This window comes from Indicator indicator, chromosome 12 (genome assembly GCF_027791375.1).
Source record: "Indicator indicator isolate 239-I01 chromosome 12, UM_Iind_1.1, whole genome shotgun sequence".
In the NCBI taxonomy this organism is placed as follows: domain Eukaryota; kingdom Metazoa; phylum Chordata; class Aves; order Piciformes; family Indicatoridae; genus Indicator; species Indicator indicator.
In genome coordinates, this window is record NC_072021.1 from 19,759,409 (window position 1) to 19,785,112 (window position 25,704).

A 25,704-nucleotide genomic window follows, 5' to 3' on the forward strand; every position below is an offset into this window, starting at 1 on the left:
ACATAAATTTGCCCTACATGACCATGCTTGCATCTGCAGGAACAGTTTCTACTGACCATTTAAAAGCATCTTGTCTATTTTCAGTTTCGTTTATTCTCCAAGCAGGATCCACCTGGAGATGGTGCCAGAGTCCCCACCCAGAATGTTAATCAACACATAAGATACAAGTAGTGGCTTTCAGTTGGCCTAGGCTCAACAGAGGTTACCTAGGGGACTCTCTGAAACCACCCAATATTTCCATCTGGAAAGCTCCTTTTAAAATTGTTCAAATGCTTTGCCAAGAAGGGCATTAGGCGTTCTGTCAATCACCTTGTCTCAGGCTGGTATGTTGTCTCCAATCAGTTAATTGTATTATTTATGCAGACAACCAGATGGGAGTTAGGGGTGAATGACTTCAGTGTGCTGTGTGCACACAGGCAAAGTTGTGATATCCTGCTACACCATAGTTACAGCAAACTTGAATTTCATCCTTGTATCACACTTACAATTTAAATCTTGTACCTCTTGCTGGAGAGAAAACTAGGTAAATATACAAATCATTCTTTTCCTATGTTTACATTAAACATTTCTGGGTGAACAACCCTTCAGTTATCTTGACTTCCTAACACATGAATATTAAACACAAACTGAAATGGAGATAAAGTTGAACTGAACGAGTACTGAAGTCCAGAGATGGAAGTTTGTTTCCCAAAGAACCAAACTTTCTGCACGTGAGAAGCAAGAAAAGATAAGGTGTGAAGAAGATTCCTAGCTCATATTTCCCCACAAATGTCTTTCTGGGGAATATTAAGTAAATATTATAACCATCTGTAGTTTTGCTTCTTCCACAGAGCAGCAGTGTAAAAGTAGAAGATTGTATGATGCTCCCAAAGTCCCTTCTGTTTCACAGATGCTAATTGTAAGGTCACGCTTTTGGCATCCTTTCCCCAGTGGTTCTCAATCACTTCTGTAAGTGGGAAGAGGCTTGCCTAAATTATACAGATTTTATATTCCCAGACCTACTTTGTTCAGTCAGACTCACACAGCACTTTCTTTAAGGAGTGTGATGTAAAGCAAAGACTTGAGACATGAGAACCATTCTGGATCAAAAAGCAACACAGCAAAGACAATTCAGAATTGTCTTTCAAGCTAACTAGAAACAAACAATTTCTACCATAGGGCATGCTGACAGCGTGTTTCTTAGGGATCTGAAACAAGACATGATGCCAGTGGTGGAATCTGAACATTTAAAGATTTATTTAAAGGAGAACATAGGAAAATAATTCTTAGTTATGAGAAAAGACACACAAGAAGCAAGTGGCTAAAACTGAAGTACTAGAAAAGTTTTAAACATGGCTGTGATATTCACATTGTGTCAGACTGCCTTGAGATATAAAAGGCTAGACCTATTTTTTTTGAATGCTGTTTTTTATGTGGAGCTTGGAACCCTGTCCAAATAAACCAAGATGTGCAAATGTGCAAATAAACCAAGATAAGAAATTAAGCTATGTGCCACAGCATTCCCAGGAAAAGTCAAACAGTTGAAAGGGACAAGACTGCAAAAAAGATAATGCCCTTTGAAGAATGTCCTTCTGAGCTGAAATGAACAAACCACATGTAGGATGAAGGCATTTCAGCACATTGCATTATCAGAGGACAGGCAACTGGAAGCAGAGTTCAAAGCAGAGGAAAGTTCTCAGTGAAAGTTCTAGGCAGGGCTCTGAAAAAGGCACACATTGATTCTAATAAGTGGCTACAGATATATAAATCTTAGTCACAAACCATTGACCAAGTCTGGGACAAAGAGTGTATTTAGAACAGTTAGGCTCCTCCCTGAGAGAAAGTCTAGAAAGAAAGAGAGTCCACTCTGAAGCTCATGACTCAATGGGATGGCCTCCTTCAGCCATGTATCACATCCATACCCCTTTACATGACACTAACAGTGGAGGAAACTGGAAAAAGGAAAGCTGGAAAATAAGAAAAAAACAAAACAAACAAACCAAACAAACCACAAAACAAAACAAAAACCAGAACCATAAACCCAAAAAACTTTACAGAGTCTGCCCCAAAACTGTGTGGCACTGCAAAGAAATGCTGCTGAAGTGATGCAAGAATATTGCTACTGGTTTGCAAAATCTGACACACAGGAATGCTTTCCAGCTGGAAACTGATGGAAGCTGTGCAAAAAGATGTGCTGAAAAATGGTGTTCAGGGAAAAAAATAAAAGAAAGTGTATAAGGAAACCAGTGTATAATAAAATAAAGTCCTTGAGAAAGGCTTACCATGGGGGAGTCATTCTATAAGGCTGAAAATTAAACTTGAAATGCAGTAACTTAAATAGGCTGTAATTCCCAGGAATAAAAAGCCAATAGGAGGTTTAATAAGTGTACTCTGGTTTGGGATGTGTGTACCCTAAAATAAGTACCCTAAAATAAGCACAAAGGAACCGTCCTTTTAACTGCAAGGGAAAATCAACCCCAGAACAGCAAACTCTGCTTTTCAGATCCGGTGGCAGTAATATATGCATTGACAAAGGTTTCTAATTATGAAAATAAATTCCAGGGAAGATGAACTTCCTGGTAACGCTGGACCTTGGTTATCATGAATAATTAACATAATTAATATGTGGTTAGTTCAATATTGATGTTAATTAACATTGTCATCATAAAAATACAGAAAGAGCCTATAATGGATGCCCTCACTGCTGTTAGTAGGATAAGAGAATTTCTCATTCAGATTGTTTTCTAATCTAAGGGAACTAAATAGGTGTGTTGAACAGAAACATTTTATCTATCCCCCTAGACACACTGAGGAGAGTAGATGTTTTCAAAAAATGAGTAGTGTAAGGGTATTTGACCAGAGAGTGTCTGGTTCTGTAGTGGTATCTGGTCAAGGATCTTTTTCAAAGCAAGAAGTGAAAACAAGGAGGAAACTGTAAATAAGAACATGTGGGGGCACAAACCTGCCCAACACATAAGGAGGGCAATGATGGGAACCAAACCTGGATGGTCACACTAACTGAAGAAGGCATTGGGAGTGTGAGAAAGTTTATTTTAGCAAAGCTGTCTGATCCAGGACCTTGTCAATTTGGAAACTACAGCAGGAAGGAAACAAGAAACAAAATATACCAAGACCTAGAACTAACAAGAAGCAAACCTTGCTCACACTAATAGATGGACTATCAAGAAACCACAGGGTGCACTTCCACAAAGATCAACCTGGACTTTGCAAGTAATAGGATTGTAAACCAGGGGAACCCTGAACTGGGAGTGGTGCAAAAATTGACAGAGCAGTGGAGATGCATAAGGAGATATGCAGGGAAGCAGAGAGTAACAAACAAGGGGATAAACAGGAAAGGGTATAAAAGGGGCCAGTTGTGCATAAACCAGAATCGGTCAGTGCACTTGTCTGGCTAACCCTGGTACCTGATCACCATGGTTTGTCCAATCATCTTATATCTTATTAAACCTTTTCTTAACCATCTTTCTGCACAATATGTATGTTGTAAGTGATCCTGTATGTAAGTGCTATGGCAGCCAGCACCTTGTTTGGGGCAGTCTGTGATCAGTCATGTCAGTGCCTGCTGTGTCCATATCTATATCTCTGGGATTCATGTACAGCTTTGTTAATGTGCAAACAGGGACACAGCAGCCACATCCCTGCACCTAGACAAAAAGCAAACAATCTATTCACCTATGAGAAATAATTCTGGCCAAATCTATTGTGAAAGACTCTTACACCTTCCCACATAGAACTGTAAATAGGATTTGCTGTATCAGGGAATACAACTTATATCAGACACTTGCAAGAATACCTGATGAGCGTCCAATTGGAAAAACTAATGCAGAAAATAACCTAATGTATGTAAATGTGATTTAAAAGAATTATTCAGTCTTGGAAAAAAAAAGATCATGGAATACATTTGCAAAGGCCACAGCAAAAACCAAGTCACTGAGAATAGTTAATAAGACTACTGCCACTGAATGGCTTGGGAATTACATGGCAAATTCATTTTAGCAATTCAAACTAGAGCTCTCCTAACTACTAGACATATTGTTTAAACAATATTCTTCAAAGAATACAGGAACAGTACATGGATATAGAAGAGTGCAAAAGCAGAACAAAAAAATCCTTTGTACTAGTCCTAAATGAAAGTGGAGACCAAGAAACTGCAAATGCATGATCTTGTCAAAACAGGCATCCATGTTTTGTACCAAGAAATGTTAGAATGTGCTGTGCAGTTAACATTTACATTTCCTGAATCACAGGTGGAGTTACTTAACAGGCAGTATACAGACAGCTCCTAAAAGACATATTGAGTGCAATTAAAACAGCATAATAGAGAATGTCTTTTATAGCTACCATAAGGAATGGTTCCTCTTAAGTAATTTTGTGTGGGGAAAGAAGTACAGAGTGTAGTACTGCCTCTGCAAAGATGACCAGTCAACACTGATCTGAGTAGAGACAGAAAAACAGTCAGAAAAGCTGGCTCTGGCACTCCCTTCATAATATATTTGTAATAAAATATTGTAACTGCTGTTTAAAACCTCTTGATCAAAAATCTTAAACATCTCAGAAAAACATCCCCTTTAAGCAATTTGATATACATTAATAAAGCCACAGTAAGGTTGAAAATCTCTTGCCTTGGACTTTGTGAAGACTGGTACCCATTTCAGTCATCACAATGTCATAAAGCAGCTGTTGAGATGGAGAGTTATAGAAGGCGATTGCCCCTTTCCCCACAGAATTCCCTCAAAAGGCACAAATTCAGGCCTTTCAAAAATATTCAGAGCCTCCTTACTGATGTTCCTCCAGGACTGGTTTCCACATCACAGAGCTGGCTGACTAGCAGAGAAAAAAAACCATGCCTTTTTTTGATTAAACACTGCGACAGAGACAGGCAGTGAGAAGGGTCAGCTTTCCAGCTGGGAGTCTGCCACCTTTCTCTCTATCCCTCAGCTCCATGACTCACCCACTGAGAAGGCAAGAGTGAGGCCAATGCACCAAGAGATTAAACTGTCATCCCTTATGCTCTGCAGCAGCAGCAAAATGAATTCACAAAGAGGGTTTTTTAATAACTGTGGCCCTGTTTTCACAGAAACATTACAAGTTACTTATCTCTGCATCTTCTAAGAAGTTCCTAGACAGCGTAACAATCATCCTTTTTCAGTGTGAGATGGCTCCCCAGCCTGTGCTGCCAAAGACCCTTCTCCACTGTTGTTTTTAAAAGGTAAAGTCCATCACTTTCCTTCAGGCTGTTCTCCATATCCTAACCCTTTTTCTATCTGAAATCCTGATCAAGAAATCCACTTCTGCAATAAACTCATTTGGACCACCCTAGTAACACTCATTGACTGCAGTTGAGTATCAGCACAATTTTGGGGGAAATTGGATTTGAACATTGGCAAATTTTGTGAGCACTTACAATTTTATTTTACTTACATCCTGGCCAGGAGGCCCCTGCGGTCCAGGGATACCAGGTACACCACGAGGACCCTGGTAGAGAAAAAACAAAGCCAAATAACAGTACTTATGAAGTGCTTCTTAGATGAAGAGAAATATAACTAGCAGTTAAACAACTGTGGGAGTGTTCAAGAACAAAACTCACATAGCAGTATCCCAGTAATTTCTGTGCCTCAAGGAACTTTGTGTTCGTCACTAAAGTCAAATCTAACATACCTTAATTGGAAAGGTAATAATGACTCTTTATAGGAGGCAAGTTTATGAAAAGGGATGGGTTTATGAATATGGCTGAGCACAGGACTACAGAGGAGAAAAGAAGGCCCAGCTCCTCAGTGCCAAGCTAGCACACTGCCTAGGACTGGAGGATGTGCTGGAAATTCATAGCAGTGTATATTGAGACCATGGGACACAGTTATTTTTTTCACACCAGTGGATTGCATCCTTGTGAAACTGCGTGCTAAAGAACTATGTTTGGTGAATACTGAAATGTAGAGTTTTCTGTACGACTTAAGTGAGAAAAATGCTCAAAAACATTTGTTTAAACCTCTAAGGCCTAGGCTATAGGCATAGCACTGTGCCTTGAAACACTTTGAATGAAATGGGATAAAAGAGTGACACATTCTTTCGTAATACTTTTGAGAGGTAAGATAAAGCTGGCCCCAGGTCATGAGTCTCTACCAACTCTTTCTCACAACTCAATGCAGCAGACAAGTAGCTGGTAATGTATAAGAGAAGTCCCATTTGGAGGGTCAGCCACACCGTGACCCTACCATTCTTGGGCAAAAAAAATTGATTAAACATGCCTTCATGAAATCACTGGTAGAAACACAATTAATATGGTTATCCCCTCCCCATAAGATTTGGGTGTAGTTAGAAAGACATACTGTACCAATGACCCTTTGTCTCCTGGGGGTCCCACAGGGCCCTGCAAAGACAAAAGACACAGCAGTCAAAACACTAAATTCACATCACCTCTTGGCTCATCAGAGTGGATTCCAAAGTGCCAAGATAACAAAAACTGAAAAAAAGAAGGGTGAGGAAAAGGTACAAGTGTGACAGGCGGCTCACACAGATGTTGTTGGAGTGTGCAATACCCACAGGAGGATGTTTAGAGGAAAGATCAGTGGAAGAGTAATGAAGAAATTGAGGTGGGTCACAGAGGAAAAAGTGGAGAAATAAAGAGAGGAAAAGGCACCAGAGAGGTCAGTTGTATGCTAACATAATGTTTGTCTGATCCCAGCACTTCATCAGCACAGTCATAGGATCATAGAACATGTCTCAAGTTGGAAGAGAACCTTTCTACTGGCTGGACACAGCACCCTCACATCTGTTGGGCTGGGACAGGGAAATTTCCCCATGAAGACCACTATATTCAGCTTAACAAAAAGAAAACCATCCTGAAGATGGTGTCTGTGTGCTACTTAAATGAGGTCAAATTAGGGATTCCAGTGAGTTTGTATATGCTATTCATTTGGCAATGTAATTTAAAAAGGTGAGGCCGAGTAGAGTGAGCCACTAGAAGACATCCACAGGAAAACCACAGAAGTGCTTCAGTACCAGTAGCAAGCATAGATGAGTCAACCTGTCATTCCAAACACACCCAAAACAAGACCTGACCTCACATCTCTGGGGCTATGTTTGAACAAATCAGCTCACACTAAGACTTCCATCCCCTTTGTTCCTATTTCAGGGACATAAAGTCACTAATCCTCATACAGTCTTCCATGCAAGATGCCTTGATGCTCTGTTCAAGCAAAGGCTAAAGGCAATTCTGAACCCATATGAACAGGGCAAGGCAGAGCAAGAAAAAAACCCTTCTACTTATGCAGCACACATGTCCATCAAGGAATTTCAGCAAAAGCATGTGAGTTCACCTCATTTCTCCAAGCAGTTCCCATTTCTGCTTCTGCTTCAGCTGGGGACATGCTCTGTTAATGCTCAATTTATAGCTTAGTGGTATGTAAGTAGTAACTCAGTACTTTAGCAAAGTAAAAAACAATAAATCCTTTTACGCAGGGAGCAAAGACCAAAAGAGGTTAGAGGCACAGGAGGAAACAAGGTGAGGGCTCTCAGCTCTGAAGTTGAAAATGTTATACACAAAATTCTTTTACACAGCTAGAAAGGGTACAGGCTGACACCTTTAATTCAGTGTGCAATATGCACTGAAGCAGCTCTGCTGACTTTATTCTGTTTTTTTACTGTGGGACTCAGTCTTTGTGAAAGCCTGATGGATCCCAGAGTCTTTGAACGGGAGCTGAGGATATGATGAATTTATGGTGGAGAAAACCATCATAATAGTTGTCAAAAAGAAAAAAGTATTTAGTGAAGCAGATGAAGTAAAAACAAATAAATCAGGAATAGTGTGGTATGTAAGTGGCTGTTCATCCTGACAGTGGTCAAACAATGACACAGAAAAAAGTAATCTTCTAGTATGAAACAAGTGATGCCTACATTTGGGATCAAACGACTACATTTGTGTTCATAGATATGCAGATGCTAAACCCCAGTGAAGAATAACTTTGTCATCTGGTGTACATCAGGAGGCAAAAGTGAACTCATCTACCCTTGTACTGAATCTAAAAATCAGTAATTAAAAAACTAGCCAGGGCTTAGCGACTTTCAAACAAGCCAGATATTAATTTGCTAATTTCATTTTAATTTTAATATCAATGCCTGAACATTAAGAAATGAAAGAACATCATAATAAATAACACCCAGCAAATCTCCAATCATTGGTAATCCAGGGATGACCGTGAAGGCCATGGCAAAGTCACAGCATAAAACATGACTGACCCAGTCTGTTTGGAGTGGTAAAAGCAAATATTAATTGAGCCTATACCTCAGAAAACTAGTTTTGGCAACCTGTATTACACAGCAATATGACTTATCGTTTCAAGGTGATTTCCTGTACTAATTAGAAAACCTGTATGTAGATAACCAAACTACAAAAACAAAGACTGAATGGTACAGCATCAGGGCAAGTACAGGGGTCATGAAAGAAGGCAAGGTCTCAGATGTCATCTAGCAATTACAGCTAGGAATAAAGTTTGCTTTGCCCCAGATATATTTTACTTGAAAATCAGTGCATATTAGAAGAACTCTGAGCAAAGTACTCCCAAATTCCCCTCCTCTCAAGAGGTGTTCTACATGACAAGCACTGGAACAATTGAACTCCACTGATAAGGAACACCCAAATTTTCCACAGCAGACTCCCAGCAGCCTCCTGATAGGAGGTGAGGGCAGAGCTGTGTGAGGCTCAGCTATTTCTGGGAAATTATGGGGATGATGGCTCTCTTGGAATGCAGCAATTTAAGGAATTCGATTTTCTATTTCCCTGTCAGGGTGCTGACTGTGACACCAATGTGAGCATGTTTGTCACACACAGGATGACAGCAAGGTTATGTCTGCCTAGCAGACCAGAGCTGCTAGCTCAGCACAGACCTCAACTCACATCCACAGCCAATGTGTCAAGATGACATGGAAAAGTCAGGAGTAACAGCCGGTGATATCAATCACTCCTATAGTACTGCTATGCCTTTCTCTTTCAAGTGAAACCAAATGCATCAAGAGCCCTCCCAGCAGACAGGTAAATATCTGAGCCATGAAGAGCAGCCTTTGGTTTAGTTAGCAGTTTGCATCTTCAGAGAGTAAAATGTCCCTCAGGCTCTTGGCACAGCTGAACACAGGCAATGCATCCCCCAGAAGGCAAGCGCTAAGTTTTTGCCCTGCTACAGGTTGCAGCAGAATCTACTACTTACAGGGGGTCCAGCCAGCCCAATTCCTGGCACACCTCTGTCTCCTGGCTGTCCAGGGAGGCCAGGAGCTCCTCTCTCACCCTGAAATAAAGGAAGAAATTAAAAGCTTTGTACATTATTGAGAGAATGTGCTGAATTGCAATCAGGTTTTACAGCAGAACATAACACTGATACATGCTGACCTGATTCCACCCACAGAGAAACAGTGTCACATTGGGACAGCACGGGGACATGGCACAGTTACTGTCACATCATGCCAAGAAAATTGCCCCTTTCCTTCACAGGAGCCCCAGCCCACCTCTGTGAGCACTCACACAATGCCACTGTGTGCTACATCACATAACTGAGTGGGAACACAGCCTCTGCAAATGTTTTAATTTGGTTTAGTGCACAGCATCCAATTGTTTGCAAGGTATTAGGCGCTCTTTTTGGCTTGAGGAAACACTGAGAACCGTAATGAACTTTTCTTTCTCTGTGTTTCTCTGGCAGATGGCTAAGCTGCAAACGTTGCTAAAAAAACAGATTATTTATCGAGGGAAGACAGAATTAGGAATGTTTGGTTACATCTTGATATTCTCCTTTCCTTCATTAACACAGGCATACCTACATAAATGTACAGATAACTGTTTGTAAAAAAATATTTCTACTACCCTCTCTAGAGGACTATATTACAGGTTTCTCCTTAAGAAAACAGGATTTTCAATGGTAAAACCTGCAGAATACAGGCAACTACTTGACACTGTTTAATGGGCATTGTAGACAGAAGGTTAAGAAAAAATTCATCTGAAGTACTCAAATTTAACACCTGTTTTCTTGTTATAGGGAGAAATCAAATAAGATTTTTTTATGGATTGCATTGCAGTTGTGAGATTTGGTCTCGTGTTGGCAGTAGACTTGCAACAATGAATCTTTTTATGTTATTTATTATTACACTACATAAAATGACAGGAAAAATGTTATCTGTGGATTCTGCACATCCAAAATTCAGCCTCTTAACTGAATTCAGCAATATCCTCTATTTTCCCCTTTCTTTCTTCTTAAACTAATCTTATATGACAAAAAACCAAATCTGCAAAGACAGTGAGAAAAAAATATATTCTGATTAGCTCAAACACTCCAGCAGATCCCTTACCTGTTATTTTATTCAAGAACATAATTTCAATGCAAAAAGTCCAACAGTGTTTTCCCAAGCACAATTAAGGCTCTTACCATCCTGTGTTGATATTGAATAGAATATTTCATGAGATTTCTTTTAGTGTTTCTTTCTGACTTTTATACTAATTCTCTGTTATTACATGTGTTCTGAACAGACTACAGTACATTTATGCAGAATGCAGGAAACCAAAAAGAAAACATTTCATAGTAGTGTTATTATTTAAAAATACAGCATCTAGGTGGATCTAGTCTCAAACTGCTATATTCCTACTTATATTATTTACAGAATCTGTTTCAACATCCTGTTCTTCTTAGAATCTAGATAAGGACACAGTCATTTTGAAGAGGAGAATTTCTAACACGTCTGATTGAAGATTTAAGCACAATCCAGATGCTCCCAGAAGTAAAGGTGGTTTGCTGCTTTATTTCTACCTTTATTTGCTGTGTACTTATAAGGAAGTAAACAATACTTTCAGCTGAAGAATTTAGTGTCATTAGCCTCATCAACTAGCAGATCTTTGCCTTAACTACAATATAGGAGTGCAAACTGGAACTATCTGGCCCCATTAAAAACCAATTAACATCCTCCTTGGAGAGAGATGAAGGAACTGAATGTTATAGAGGAGTGCTCTTTGAGGGGCTGACAGGTAGTCTCAAGAGTAGATCATCCTTTAGCTATGCAATATCTCTCCAGCTGTATGCATTAAAGGTCCTCAGTCACAGTTTCCTTGAAAAAGGATGCATTTAGTCCAAAGTCTCGGCTGAATTTAAAAAAGACTGGAATAAATGTTAAATGTGGAAAGTGAACACAGCTAATTTGTCTTAATACCTACATCTACAGACATACTGGAATAATAAAGAAAGGAACCTCTTAAAAGACCATAAATGCATTTTTGAGTGACACAAACTATTTTTCAATGAAAAACAGATCATGTTTTCACTATAACTATTTTTTTTCCAGTGACTGATAGAAGCAGTCCTCAATAAAGCCCATGCTCACCTTCTGTCCAAAGGGTCCTGGCAAGCCTGGTGGGCCTCTTTGCCCCTAAAGTTAAAACCAGGAAATAGTCACGATGCAGCCAAACAGGATCCTGGCCTTTGAGATAGTCAAGGCTGCAAGCATCCCCCCCCCCCACCCTCCTTGCCTCCCACCATCCTGAAAATATTTAATTGATGACATGTAGGCAAAAAAAAAATCAAACTATAACTAAAACCCAGCTATATTTGAATGCTTTTAGGGAACTTCCATCAGGCTCATAACTTCTGTAAAAGGACAGCAGTTACTCCTTGTGAAGGTCTCCATTTTCAATGGCCACTGTGGCACATGGAAGGGGGTTTAGTGCTGAGAAACACAACTTCAGTTCTCTCTGCTTTTTTGGATGAAGCACTGTGATCTGCAGAATTTTGCACAGCCAGGCCTTTCATGTCTTCAGGTAGATAGCCTGTGAGCACTTGTGACAATGCAGCCTAACCCCACCACAGATCCACCACTCTCCTCTTACACTGAAATACTCAAGTGCAAAGCTTGCCAGCAGTACTTACCTGTTCTCCATCTTTACCCTTGCCAGGCAAGCCTGGCTGTCCAGCAGGCCCTGGCTCACCAGCTGGTCCAGGTAAACCCACTTTTCCCTCTTTTCCAGGATCACCCTGTAAAAGACAATCCAGCAAAACTCTTAGCATACTAAATTCAATTCCTGTCTCAGGTATTTCATTGCAACTGATAGATACTATTTTTTTCCTAGACTTCGCGTCCAATTTTCTCTTGGTATCATAGCAAACTCTCTTTTACAAGAAGTCCTTTCCTTCAGTGACCTCAAGGGATTTGTAATTTTCCTTAAGGAAAGTAAAAGGAGACTTCAAAAACATTTTGAGGATGAGATATATGATAGAGCCCTTGGCTTATACATGACCCTGAGATAGATCTCAGTTATCTGGAAGATTATTTGATTGAAGGGCCTGGGATTCATCCCCTTTTAAACTTCAGACAGAAGCATATATGGAGGCATGTTTCTGATTCATTGTTCCTACTCCAGCAAACGAAGATCAAGACTCCATGATGCTGGGCACTGTGCTGTGTATGGGCAAATTATAAACTCCTGACCTCACTGCCAAGCCATGAGATGGGACATAACAGTTAGGTGAGGCAGGCTAAAAGTAAGTGAAGATGCCCTGAAAACCTGAACTAATGGTCCAGTTACAGCAGCTTATCAGGAATGCAGAATTCTCAGTTTCCTAAATATGAAAGGCAGTTTTATTTCCAGCTTTGGATTTACAAGACAGGACTCCTGCACTTAAACCACCAAATCCCTCCTCTTGTCAGGTAATGAGGACAGATGATCACCATTGAAAAATGTGTAGCAGTGACTTCTCTGCATTCAATTGTATCTCAGTGGTTTTATTAAGGTGAATTGTAAAGCTCCAACAGCATGAAAACCTTTATGGCAAAAGAGGTCAGACAAGATGACCCAATGGGCCCATGTGTCTAACCACCCACCTATGAATCCATCTAACCATCAAACCTATGAAACGATTTTCCAGTTCAGAGTGCTTCTGTCCCAGGCTCCTTAAAACGTCTAAGAAGAAAAACAAATCCATGAAAGAACAAACTCACCTTTTCCCCCTTTTCTCCCGCCTTTCCTGGTAGTCCAGGGTTTCCAGGCACACCCTGGAGAGAAAAGAACTTGAAAGCTTAAAACTTTTTTTTAGCCAATATTTGATCCAAAAGCAAATGGATAGATCTGTGTGTTCAGTACAATCTGTCTCAAGGATTAGTGTCAGTTTCACATTTCACAGCACAGACAACCTGTAATCCACAGAACACCACAGAAGAGCCGTGGACCGAATGCTTAAAGGAGGAAGGGGTTTTCACTATAAAAAAAGAGCTGAGCAGCAAAAGCAGAAATTGAATTAAACCCACATTTGTGCATTCTCCTTCTACAAGTAACCAATTTTTTAATTCTATGAAATCTTCAGCAGTTGCTAATCCGTTACCAACAAATCCCCATCAGAACCTCTGTATCAGAGAAGCCAAAATTCTCAGAGTATTGCTTTTTATGGCTAATGTTCTCCAAAGCTATACACTTTACCTCTATTTTAGTTCTCAATCTTTTCATTTTACCTCTGTTTTAGTTCTCAATCTTTTTCACATCTTGGTAGATCTAAGAGGATTCCTTGTAAAAATAGAGATAATTTAGAACTCCAGAATAAAATACTGCAACTTTCTAATAATTTAGAACTCCAGATTAAAATACTGCAACTTTCTAACTCACCAAAACACATTATGGAGTGGTACTCCATTTTAAGATGTGAAATGATGTCTTGGCACCAGTAAAATTGGATTGACCTCCTCAAGGGATGAATGTGATAATTATTTTCCTTTGTACACCACTACAAATTAGTTACAACTATATTAGTTTTTAGAGTTAATATATTCATATTACTGCTACAGAAGTTTGCTTAAAGGAATATGAAATTGGAAAAGGTCTTCATTTTCAATATCATCTTTCAGTCTGATAACTGAGTCACTATATTAATACAATTAAATTTATCTTAACAATTAGTAAAAAGGCAATTTAAGATTTCTTGGATTGCCCAGGTGATAAATTCTGCCTTAAAAAGCCTTCTGTGCTAAACCACTGTGCCTGAATGCGTTAAACCATGGAGCTTAACTGCTGGTTTTCACAGACTCCAGTGTAAACCTAAAGAAACCTCATGTGATAGAAATAAAATTACAGTGGTGGAGCAGGGAGTTGAGTTGTTCCAAAGACTTTTTTTTTTTTTTTTTGCAAACATGAAAAGCTCTGTCATGCACAATTGGTGAACTTCTACTGAGGCAAGGAGAGGAGTATACCATATTGATTTTAAAGCTCTGATTGTAAGATCAAATACTTGAATGCATTCATAATAAGAATGGGAGTTTACCCTGCAATTTTTATATCAAGAAATCACATTTTCAAAATGAAATGAGAAATGAAAATGAGGCAAAGGAAACAAAACCAGAGAGGCAATAAACACCACAGTTTTTTCACATAAAGAGCTACATAAGAGCAAAAATAGCTTTTGACAATTTGGTAAGAAATGAAGCAGCTCCATGCTTCCCTCTTGATACAAATGCATAGGAGAATACGTTTTGTGGACACACCATCGCCAGGTGCCCCCAGATCATTCATTTCAGCTGGATGTAATAAAACACAACCTTTTCAACCTGATAGTAAACACTGTGGAAGGGAAAACTAAACTTATTAAATAAAGAAATCAGGCCACAGATGGGAAACAAATCCACTGGTGCATACATACCACATTTCCTGGCAAGCCTCTTGGACCTGGGGGCCCTGCTGGTCCAGTCACACCCTGTTTTAAGAAAATGAATTATGTGTGCATATGTAATTCACAACTTGTATCACCACAGGAACAAGATGTTCCAAGTGAGACTGGAGTTCATGTCAAAGTGTTGCACATGCACAAAAAAAAAAAAACCCCAAACAATACAGTTTTTGTGAACCACTTTGTAGTTTAAAGAAGAATGAAACAATACAAAACAGATGAAGACCTTAAAATTACCTTCCATTAAAATAGATCCAAAATCTAGCTGAGATATAGGAAGAAAACTTTGGGCTTAGAAACATCAAAAGAACAGAGGAAAGTATGTTGATTTATTATTAAACCAAAAATCTAGGTCAAGAAAATATGGGGGTTTTGACAATTCTTCCTTTCTCTTCTCTGGAAAATAAAACCTAAACTCACTAAATAGATGAACAGTACAAACCTTTCAGAGTGTTATAGATCTGAATAGCAGGTCTTTACTGTCTGCAAGTGAAAGCTTTTTAGGGTGAGAAAGCACACGTGTGTCCCCAAAAAGGCATAAAGGACATGAAAGGATGTATATTTGGGGATTTATGTCTTCATAGAGACGTATGTTTAGGATTACCAGGCTGTATTTAGATGTTTTCCTCTATACTTGACCACATCAGTTTGAAGCTTCTACTTCTGTACTCCCTTTTTACTTGGCACTGGCTGGGGTTCACCTGTCATCACATCTTTGCAAGGAAAAGGATTTATATTAGCATACCTAATCCATTTAGGGTAAGCCAGACAGACTATTTAAAAACATCTGCATTACCAAATGAAAATTATCTGACTTAGAGAAATCCCTGGTACTGGAAGGGTTTGGCAGACATATCTTGTAAAAGGACAATGCAAACAGCTGGGAGATGATGAAAATCTTCCACAGCACAGCTCTTCACAAACTGAATGTCTGTCTGTTCCCTTTGGCTCATTAAAAGAGAGTTAAAGGTTTTCTTATCCCTGTGTTATTTACAGTCACTGCTTCATGAGCCAATAGAAACACTTCAACAGTGGCAGTTTGTGAAAGGATGAAAAAAAAGATGCTTGCATATACTGCATGTTCTTTTTTCTTTTTTTTCTGTTTTGTGTCTTTTTTCTTCCTAAAAAGACTAAGGAACTCTTTAACCAAGAAAGAGAGCTGAAGACAGGCAGTTCAGAGTTTAGGGTCACTGCTAGAGACAACATCTAAGCACAAGCCCAAGAAGGAAAACCATGAGCACAAAGGTGGAAGAAGACATTTCAGTGCTCTAAAATGCTTGATTCGGATTTCCTGTTCCCTCCATCTCACAGACACAAACATCCGCTTTCTCAGTTGCTATTTCAAACAGTCCTTCCATCTTCCTTCTCTGCTTGCAAAGGAAGCTCATGGCCTTTTATTCATCTGCAAATGGCTTATATGGTTTCAAAATAATAAAACAGGACTTGAATCCCTTGCTATTCTTTAGTACAGTCAGACAGTAACAGCACTCCCTACAACACATGCCTCAAAAAGCAGTATGTGATGATTCCTCTGGTGATGAGCCTGTATTGAAGAAAGCAGAACTGACTAAAAAGCCTAAAACCAACCGTGATCAAAAAATAATTCAGGCTGCTGCTGAGAAGTGAGCTCCCTGCAGCAGCTGGCTGCCTGGGCTTGGTTGATATGATAGTGCAGTAACAAGCTCTGCCGGCACCTCATCCAGAAAAGAGGGCATTTTGTTAGAGAGGGAGAGACTTGGCCAACAAAAGATTCACAATTTAAAGCTGGGCTGATTGAGGCATTGATCTGTTTGGTGCAGCTGTGCTTGTTTGCCTACAAGCAGTGACTCTACCAGCTGCAGCTTGGTTGTGCCCTGTCCCCAAGCAGTCTGGGACTACACATCTATGGGGTGTTGACTTCAGTATCCCTAAATGTATGTTACTGACAGGAAAAAGGTTGCAAGGGAAGCAGTTACTCACAGTCCCTCCAGGGGCTCCAGCTTCTCCTCGGGCTCCTTTCTGCCCCTTTGTGCCCTGTGGGGAAAGAAGAGAAATACTGTCTGATTAAAGATGGGATGGGACTGCCTGCCAGACAAAAAGACTTCTCAAGGTGCCCAAACATGCACTAAGTCAAGGGTTTTTGTTAATCAGTTCACAGAGGAATTTAATGGATGAGGCTCCCACTTCTCTGTGCATTGAGAAAACGAAATACAAAAATAAAACCTTGAGGCATAACAAGAATTACTAATGACTGATCAGCTCAAAGGCTGTTTCTCAGCTGAAACTCACAGGCATTCATCTGGATGAAACTTTTTCGACCCTCAGGGCTACTAGCTACTCTATTTCCAGCTCAGCTGCAATGGTCTCCCTGCACAGAGAATGTTTCACCTGTAGTTCTCAAATACAAACTGCTGCTCTCTAGATCACAGTCCAGAGGTTTTGTCCCAGTCCTACACACCATGAAGCGCTTTCTTACAGATTCTGGCAGGACAGAGTCTGCTCAGTGACCATTTACCAGACATTAACACCAGCAGGTAAAAGCTGCATGGTGTTACTGTGTTTTCCATAATGCTAAGACTGCTCTACATGTTCAAGCTGTTATGTGCAATTAATAGCTGATATATATCTTGGGCACAATAGAGATGATGGCAGAAGATAAGTGAGACTCTAATATTAATTTCACATAAGCCATAGCGCATTCATGGTCAGATAGGCTGGGGTTAAATCTGAATGCACTGCAGCATTTTGGCAACATACTCTGGTAACTTTTCTGTGAGACCTGTGGTTTGATGACACCAATACGAGATGCCCTCTTGAAGTATCCTGAAGTTGCAAGGAGTCTCTCAGACAATACTAATCATGCTACAGAGATGTCATATTTCTGTTTTGATTTTCCTCATGTTCTACTGATGCTCAGTATAAGTAAATACCTTTGCAGAAGTCCTTGAACTTACAGAAATCAGGGAGGAGAAATTTGCCATTGGCTTATAAGGGAAGAATTATTTACAGTGATACTGTAAATAATTGAAGGCACTTCTCTCTAGCCATGTCAAAGATTTCTGCAATGCTGGGCCCTCTTACCTGTTCTCCTGCAGGTCCTGGGACACCTTGTCCACCTGGGACCCCAGGTAATCCCTGTAAAAACAGAGGGAGAGATGAAGGAGCTGAAGGAAACTGCTTCTTTCTTCTCCTGAGCAGGAGATGTGCTTTCTACAGAGGCTGTGACTGCACAGGACTCTGTCTCTCCTGGAGGCTCCATGCTGAACGAGAACAGTACAGAATACAAATGGAGTAGCCAAATGCTCAGATTAGCTAGGTCACAATCACTTCAAAAGCTGGTAATAAATACTATAGAATCTTATTGTCAACCAAGCTCTGTCTAGCAAACCCCACAGCCCTCTTTTCAGCAAATAAGGCCCAGAGCTATAAATTAGATGCTTAAATTCATGTGATCATTTAGCTTCCTCTACAGTCAGTACAAAGCTAAGCACCACTGTGGCACTTTCTGCTGAGAGGAGCATTGCAGCTATGGATGGAGCATGCTACACCCACTCCTTCCAAAACAGGCAGCTCTCATGTCCTCTCTGTGTTAAAGTTGAAAAACAAATTAAGAAACACGTGGCTGTGCTTACAGGTTCTCCGCTCGTTCCTTGATCTCCTTTCTCCCCTTTTGGTCCAGGTTCACCCTGATATAAAACAATAAGGCAAAGAGAGAGATTAAAAGCTATTTCCATGGCTGGAAGTCACAGTAGTCCTGTTTGGTAAGAGAGCTTTTTCAATCAGTTATCCATTTGTGGCATAGAGTAGCTTCTTTAAGGGACTTTGAGATCAATGAATCAAAACTGATACTACACATTAAGACTTGTCTAGACTTATTGGAATTTTATAAAATACAATAAGTACAAAAATGTTCAATTAAAAAAAAAAAAAAAAGAGTTTTCCCTCATAGAGAACCATAGTTAAAGAATTTACCATTCCAAAAGATGATCAGTTCAGCTCCAATGCACTAAAAGGCCAGATGATATGACCAACAGCAAAATCACTAGCTTCTTATAGGACCACAGACCTAATGTTATGGTACATTGGCAGAAATTATCCCACATACAGACAGTTCTCTGTTCCACCTATAAGACAGAGGCGTTCAGAGTCTAACCTTGAGCACTTCCTGAGATGAGTCCTACACAGCTTTTCACGCTCTCTAATTCTGTTAACATCTCCATACATTCATGCAGCTTCCACTCCCTCCTGCAATGTCAGTGCACTATTTCATGCCATCACTTTCTAACAGGATTAAATTATCCCTGTTCTTTCTCCTTTTGCCAAACTGAAGATGCTTTCAGACAGGAGTTCATCAGCTTTGTTCTGAATTCCAGAACAATAATCAATAAGTCCATATTTCTGCTTTTTATAAATTGAAAAGGAACAGCACACAATTATGGAACCATCTGGAATAAATAGGCACTACATGAATTCCCACATTTGTATATTTATATGAACATATGTATTCAGGCAACAGCAATCATTATTTATTCATTATTTATCATGTAAAGTGTTTCAATTATGCAATCAAGGAAGAGTAAGAATATCAGTGATTTAAGCTGCACACATACACAAGAAATAGTGATCAGACAAAATGCAGAGCCCAAGACAAATCAGTTTGAGTTTTATTCACATCAACAATTTGCCAATCATTTCTGCAACACCTGAGAATTCAAACTCCATTTGCAAATGATTCTCTAACAGACAAAATAAATGCAACTTATGTCTGTATTTATTATGCATTATGAATAAGTATTATCATCTGTGATAACAGGAGGGATTCTATTCCACATGTAGCATCCTGTTCAATCAGCTTTTAATCAGGCAGTCCCTGGTGCCATCTGGTGGCCTTGGGATTATAGAATCATAGAATCTTTTAGGCTGGAAAAGACCATTAAGACCATTGATTTCAACCCTTAACCTAGCACTGCCAAGTTCACCACTGAACCACGTCCCTAATTATCACATCTACATACTTTTTAAATACCTTCAGGGATGGTCACTCAACCACTGCCCGGGGCAGCCTGCTCCAATGCTTAATAATGTTTCTGGTGAAGAATTTTTTCCAAATATCCAATTTAAACCTCCCTTGGCACAACTTGAGGTTGTTTTCTCTTGTCCTGTCACTTATACCTTGGGACACCACCACCCACTTCACTACATCCTCTAACGTCTCCCCTGAGCCTTCTTTTCTGCAGACTAAACAATTCCTGTTCCCTCAGCCTCTCCTCACAAGCCTTGTTCTCCAGATCCTTTGCTGGCTTCCTTGTCCCTCTTTAGACACTCCATCACCTCAGTATCTTTTCTTGTAGTGAAAGGTCCAAACCAGAACACAATATTCAAGGTGTGGCCTCATCAGTGACTTCCTGCTGGGACTACCTAAAGTAGTTCAAGCAAAGCGTCCTACGCAACAAATCTGTACGGTTGTGCCTGGAAGGTGTTTTCCATATTGGCATTTCAAGCTCTGAAATCCTCTTAAGAGAACAGAGCATCAAAGCACAGACACAGGGCAGTAAATTGGTAGGCAGGAGTGGTGTTACTGAGTGGGAATAAGGGCACATTATTGCCCAGCAAAACAAGACTGCAAAGGGAAGAAGTAACTCAGTGGATAAAGGGAGGAAATTCTTCTATACTATTCACCTTCCTCCTGCTTTTTCCTTGATAATTTGCTTGCAAAGTAATGTTAAATCAGCAAAATTCCAGTGTAATGTCCTTGCACAACCACAAACATGGGTAAAGGCAGCATTTCTTAACCCAGCCTGCCAGCAAACCTGACTGTGAGTTCTTCCAAATTTGCTGAATCCACAACTATCTGCCAAGACTGTTAACACTCTCTGACTGTGCTACACGTCGTGAAGACCTCTGCCCCTGGCAGCTGGACTTAATCCACCACCATCCACTTCTTCCCTACAGCTCAGTGAACAGAAATGATGAGGTGACAGTTGACAGCTGCTACCAGCCTGGGCCAGATCCGTGCTTACAGCTTCCTTGACCTGCCCTCAGCTGTATGCTCCTATAGTCTCAATTATCATGTTAATCATTTCTGTGTCACCTAAAGGAGAGCAAATGCAGCTGTGCCCAGCTGCAGTGGGAGACAGAAAACAAAGTGAGGAGCCACCTCATTTTTTTTACTGCTTTGATCTCTTTCCAGCCATAATGCCACAACTGTGATTCTCACACACACCATCTCCAATAAACAGTTCATGATTTTTCTGCACTACCCTAAATAAACCTGCAAAAGTTCCCTGCACCCCATGGATGAAACTAGCTCCTTCCCTCTTTCTGCAGCACAGACTGCACTCAGACCACACAACAGAGCTGCAGTGATGGGTAAATGGGATCTCAGACTCACTTGGTCAGAGATTTTTCTATTTCTGACAATTACTAAGGTGTGTTTTAAATTACATTGATTTTAACTAACAGTAAGTAAATAGAATAATGGTGCTGCTGCCTTCTATCTAGGCTGTTTCCTGTATCTGCCTGTGTAAGGTGGTCCCTGGTATACTTCATATACTCAACAGAAAACAAAAGGCAAGAGTTGTGTTTTGGAGAGTGTGACAACTTTCAGCACCTTGCTGGTCCTGAAGCTTCTATAAAATAACACGTGGCACTCTCTTAAGTCTTCTCACTGTCTTTTGACACCTTAATTAGTAAAGCTGTAGATTAATAACTATCCTTAGCTTTTCTTCCCAAAGCTAGCAACAGTACACACAGACCTGTGCTACAGTAAGCATCATCACATTTTTCTTGCACATGGAGAAATCCCCAGCAATGTAACCTGCTGACACACTTCAAATCTTTTGTTCTTTAATGTCTTGCAGCTCATTTACAAGAGCAATGCACTTAAAGCAAGAGTGCATTCCTCCTCTGATTGTAGACTACAAAGACCATATAAGATGTCATTGTTCTGTATATTTCCTTTATCAGCAAACTACAAGCCAAGTGAAAAGATTAGTCAAAGAAATCTTGTTTCTATTTCCAGTACTACCTCACATTCCTATTTCCCTTCCTCAGCCTCTGAAGAAACTGGCATATGCACATTATTTTCTAAGGGCACACTTACAGCCTACCTCTGTCAGTTACACCTGCTGTAAAGCCTCCTGGTCCTCACCAGCCTTATTCACATACCAGTGGTGTAATCCTATGTAATGCTAGATATTTCCCACTATGTGCTTCAAGCAAGAAATAAAACTTTGGGTTACACTTCATGTAAGAGGCTGGGACAGCATACAGCTCTTTGCCAGCAGTGGTTGGTTTAGATGCTGCTGTTACCAAGAAAGACAGCTGAGGACTTATCATGGCTGGTTACAATAGTGAAGTTACCTGAAACCAGACTCAAGCTGACTTCTTTACTGAAGCATTTAAATAACATGGAAAACAGTAAGGTTCTGTGTGTCTCATGAAATACAAGAGGCAATAAGCCAAAGGCCATGTTTACTAAAGATGTTACTTACAGGAATCCTAGGGTATGGGGTGAAGAAGGCTGTCTGGAAGAGAAACCAGTTAAAATAAGCATTGCATGTTTTCCTTGAAATGCAATAACTTACATATTCTCTGTGTCATGGCATATTACACATTCCATATATCCAACAGTGTGTTTATAAATGAGCAACTCGTTGTAACATCTGGCTGTTTTTGGAAAAAAGCCTACAAATATCAGACGTTCCCTAGAGTATTTGAAACATGAACATCATTACAAAAATATCCTGTATATCCCACTGCTACAAAAAGCCAAATAATCTCTAACGTCCTTAGAAAGTCTACTATTAGCAGTCTCTAGCTTACTCTTCCACTTGGTGCTATCTTCAGTATTATTAAATTTCTTAATTCCATGGCTGATCTTGGTATGTTCTTGCTCTGCTTTGTACCATGTCCAAGATATATGCATATCAACATGGTTATTTTAAGGATTACATAGTCATCTTAAAGGACTAGCCACAAAGTAAAAAAACAAAACAAAACAAAACCACAAAAAAAACCAGAATCCATTTTTTCAGGCAGTATCTAGCCATATTTTGCTGTTTGTAAGCTTTCTCCACTTTGACAAAGTCTAATTAGTTCTCAGTATTGTGACCACATCATTCCTGTGTGAGATATATGGAGTCTTCCTACATGATGTTATGAAGCATCCTTTGCCACAGACTAAAGAGGCCCAACCAATGGCACAGAACTATAACACCTCCTCCACTGCTGCATGAAGATCTGTAAGTACCTGATTCTCATCCACAGTCCTTGATTCAAATTCTCTCCATAATGTGACTGAGGCAGTTGCAACCAGTGGTGAGGAACAAAGCTAATAATTGGATATCTGCCCATTTTTCTGAGGAGCTGTGACCAGAATCAGCAATCCTGCTGTAAGCCCAGGCCTGTTTCTAGTGCTTACTGCAACCTGCTTACTCAGATTTTGCTGGAAGGAACTGTTAGGTTTATGTATTTACATTCAGTGGATGCTGGTTGCATTGCCTATGATGAACTCCACTGTAATTGTGCTCATGCTCCCCAAAGCAAGTTTACAGGCTTATTTTTAAAACAGTAAATGTTTTCTTGGCCTTTTCTTTTTTTTTAATTAGAAGAAATGGTACATGGTATGTCTGGTTTGCGTGTTGGCTCCAGTGCTGAACCCAGAATGAACTCTGGGGATGAGAGGGTCTTTCTAGGGCTACATCAGAGCAGGGCACTCACTATATGTGGTGGAGGTTTTGGGAGGCTACAGCATTGCTGAAGCTGAACCCTCTACCTTGTAAACTCTTCTCAATGAGGAGTGGAACCCTCTGTTCTTTCCTGGAAAAGGGTAAATCGGTTGCCAAGAAGACAAGATGTTGTTCACTGGTGTCTGTTTGGAGCCAGTCTTATCTTGAGACCTCAACTGGAAAAATCCAGCTTAACCTGGAGAATCTGAATAAACACGCTTCCTATTTCCACTGATGATCTTCTTCAGTAAGCACCCACAGCTTCTAAACAAGTCACAAATTCAAGTGCTACCACAAGGCAAGGGCATACAGGAATGCTGTTTGTAAAGAGAAAAAGGAGGGCACAACCTCCTCCAAAAATTAAAAGACCAAATACACCTTGATACCACTTCTGTAAAGCAAAGTGAGACAATCTCCAAGTAAATGCTTCTACAATTTCTGCAGAGAAGTAGGGATCTTGAAAAGCTTTGAAAGCTTTGTTTCTCATGAATTAGTGTGCAGGAAGTGAGTTGAAGTGAGTTGATGACTTAATTTTACAGGAAAGAATACAATGTTACTTACTGTTCCAGGTAAGCCTGGTGGTCCAGGGGAACCCATGTCACCCTAGAGAGAGGAGGAAAATATAACTAAGGATATAAAAAGATGCCCCAAAAAAATTCAACAGTATCAGCCAGAAGATGCAACATTACCAGATGAGATGTAACCCAATGACAACCTGTCAGCTCTGAGACACTGAAAATCCTATAGCACTTCTCTGATGGGTGGAATTTACCACATTGCTCTGGCTGGAATTTTTGCTGTCTTTTCTTTGTTGAATACAGGATTCCTACTTTGCTGTCTTTATCACATTATAACTTTATCATTGATCTGGCTTCACAAGTCAATGTATTTATGATTTTACCCCATCCTGTGTAGGAGTGATAAGGAGTTTAATTTGCATTTTAAGTTAAAGATGATCAAAATTCTTGATTGAAAAATAGGCTTAAGCAAAACTTCTTTTGTGGGTGGAAAAAAAATTTCTAACGTTCTTCATCAAAAATAAAGATTTTTAAATCCAGTTCTTGCCCTTTGTAGATTGGGAAAGTTACCAATAAACTGAGGGCTGATATATCCTAAGAAGAAGAATAAAGTAGTACCTAATTCCTCCTCATGGATATTGCCATGATAATGAGGGCAATTTTTTCACTATACAACCATAGGTATCTGCAAAGTCAGTGCTTCATGTTCACCTGCATGTTAGCAGTAGTTGAATGTAAATTTTGGTGGACATCACCTTTGTCTAGGTCTCTCATTTTCACTGAAGTTAATAATATTGTGATGGCAGAAGCCCAGACCATTCCTTAAATTATACTTCTAGCACATTACAGGCAGGCACAGAGAAGTTCTTTAGAATTTAATTTCAGCCTCATTTCCTATTATAAAGAAAGAAAAGTTACCTTGAATTAAAGAAACTGTCCTTGGATTTCATCAGCTGTGTACTGTTTACTGCATTACTCAATAAATATTTGTTTCTGTCCCACACAGTTTTCTCTGCTGCTTCTCAGTATGGCTTAGTTAACAGGCTTCTAATGTCTCTAATCATCCTCAGATATTCTCCCCTGTCACGTGTCACCCTTACCTCTCCCTTCTTTCTTTTCCAAGGAGGAGAATGCTCATTTCATGACTCACCTTTGCTCCTCTTTCACCTTTCAGTCCTGGGAAACCATCTTTTCCTTTTTCTCCCTAAAAGCAGGGAAATGAAAGGAGGAAATATGCATTGATTTGATTGCATCAGTCCCTCTAGAATGTTTTACATTTTCAGTTGATCTTACCTACCCTTCAAGATGTAATGCAAGTAATTGAAAAGGTAACATTTTAAAGATGGCTTCATAAAATTCACACTTCTACCAAAAGGCAATGAACAGCAATTAAGTTCATGGAAAGGAAAGCACGAATTCAAAATCAACATGAATGTAGAAGATCTTACTGCCTGATGCACTTATAAAAAACATATTTTTTGTATTTGCCCCAGAGAGGCTACAGAGCAGAATTTAAGACCCAAGGTGGACAGTCGTACTCCTGGTTCTGTTTGTGTTCAAGATTTCTGAACCATCCATTCACTGGTGCCTACCTCTGTATTTTGCCCAGGTCAGCTTGTCTTCCGAATGGGAAATGCTTAACAAGGATGATGTGAATACTCCTTGAAGTGCATATAGAAAATGTATTTATCCTGCTTCCAATTAGGAGCTCTCTGACCTATATTTCCATGATTGTATAGAGAGAATATATTCTACATCCTCTGCTCTACAACACATAGAAAACAGAAAACTGATCAGTAAGAC

At 39.8% G+C, this 25,704-nt stretch overlaps 1 protein-coding gene across 1 annotated transcript in view; it reads right to left on the reverse strand.

The window, feature by feature from the left end:
* COL22A1 (collagen type XXII alpha 1 chain) overlaps positions 1 to 25,704 on the reverse strand; it is a 186,369-nt gene that overhangs the window by 26,580 nt on the left and 134,085 nt on the right. The window contains exons 29-41 of the mRNA XM_054385294.1: positions 25,052 to 25,105; positions 23,945 to 23,986; positions 22,148 to 22,180; positions 18,287 to 18,340; positions 17,736 to 17,789; positions 16,635 to 16,688; positions 14,649 to 14,702; positions 12,964 to 13,017; positions 11,895 to 11,999; positions 11,353 to 11,397; positions 9,201 to 9,278; positions 6,332 to 6,367; positions 5,422 to 5,475 (exon numbers count right to left, since the gene is read on the reverse strand). Of these exons, the coding sequence (XP_054241269.1) occupies positions 5,422 to 5,475; positions 6,332 to 6,367; positions 9,201 to 9,278; positions 11,353 to 11,397; positions 11,895 to 11,999; positions 12,964 to 13,017; positions 14,649 to 14,702; positions 16,635 to 16,688; positions 17,736 to 17,789; positions 18,287 to 18,340; positions 22,148 to 22,180; positions 23,945 to 23,986; positions 25,052 to 25,105 (717 nt within the window). The remainder of the gene's footprint in view (positions 1 to 5,421; positions 5,476 to 6,331; positions 6,368 to 9,200; positions 9,279 to 11,352; positions 11,398 to 11,894; positions 12,000 to 12,963; positions 13,018 to 14,648; positions 14,703 to 16,634; positions 16,689 to 17,735; positions 17,790 to 18,286; positions 18,341 to 22,147; positions 22,181 to 23,944; positions 23,987 to 25,051; positions 25,106 to 25,704) is intronic.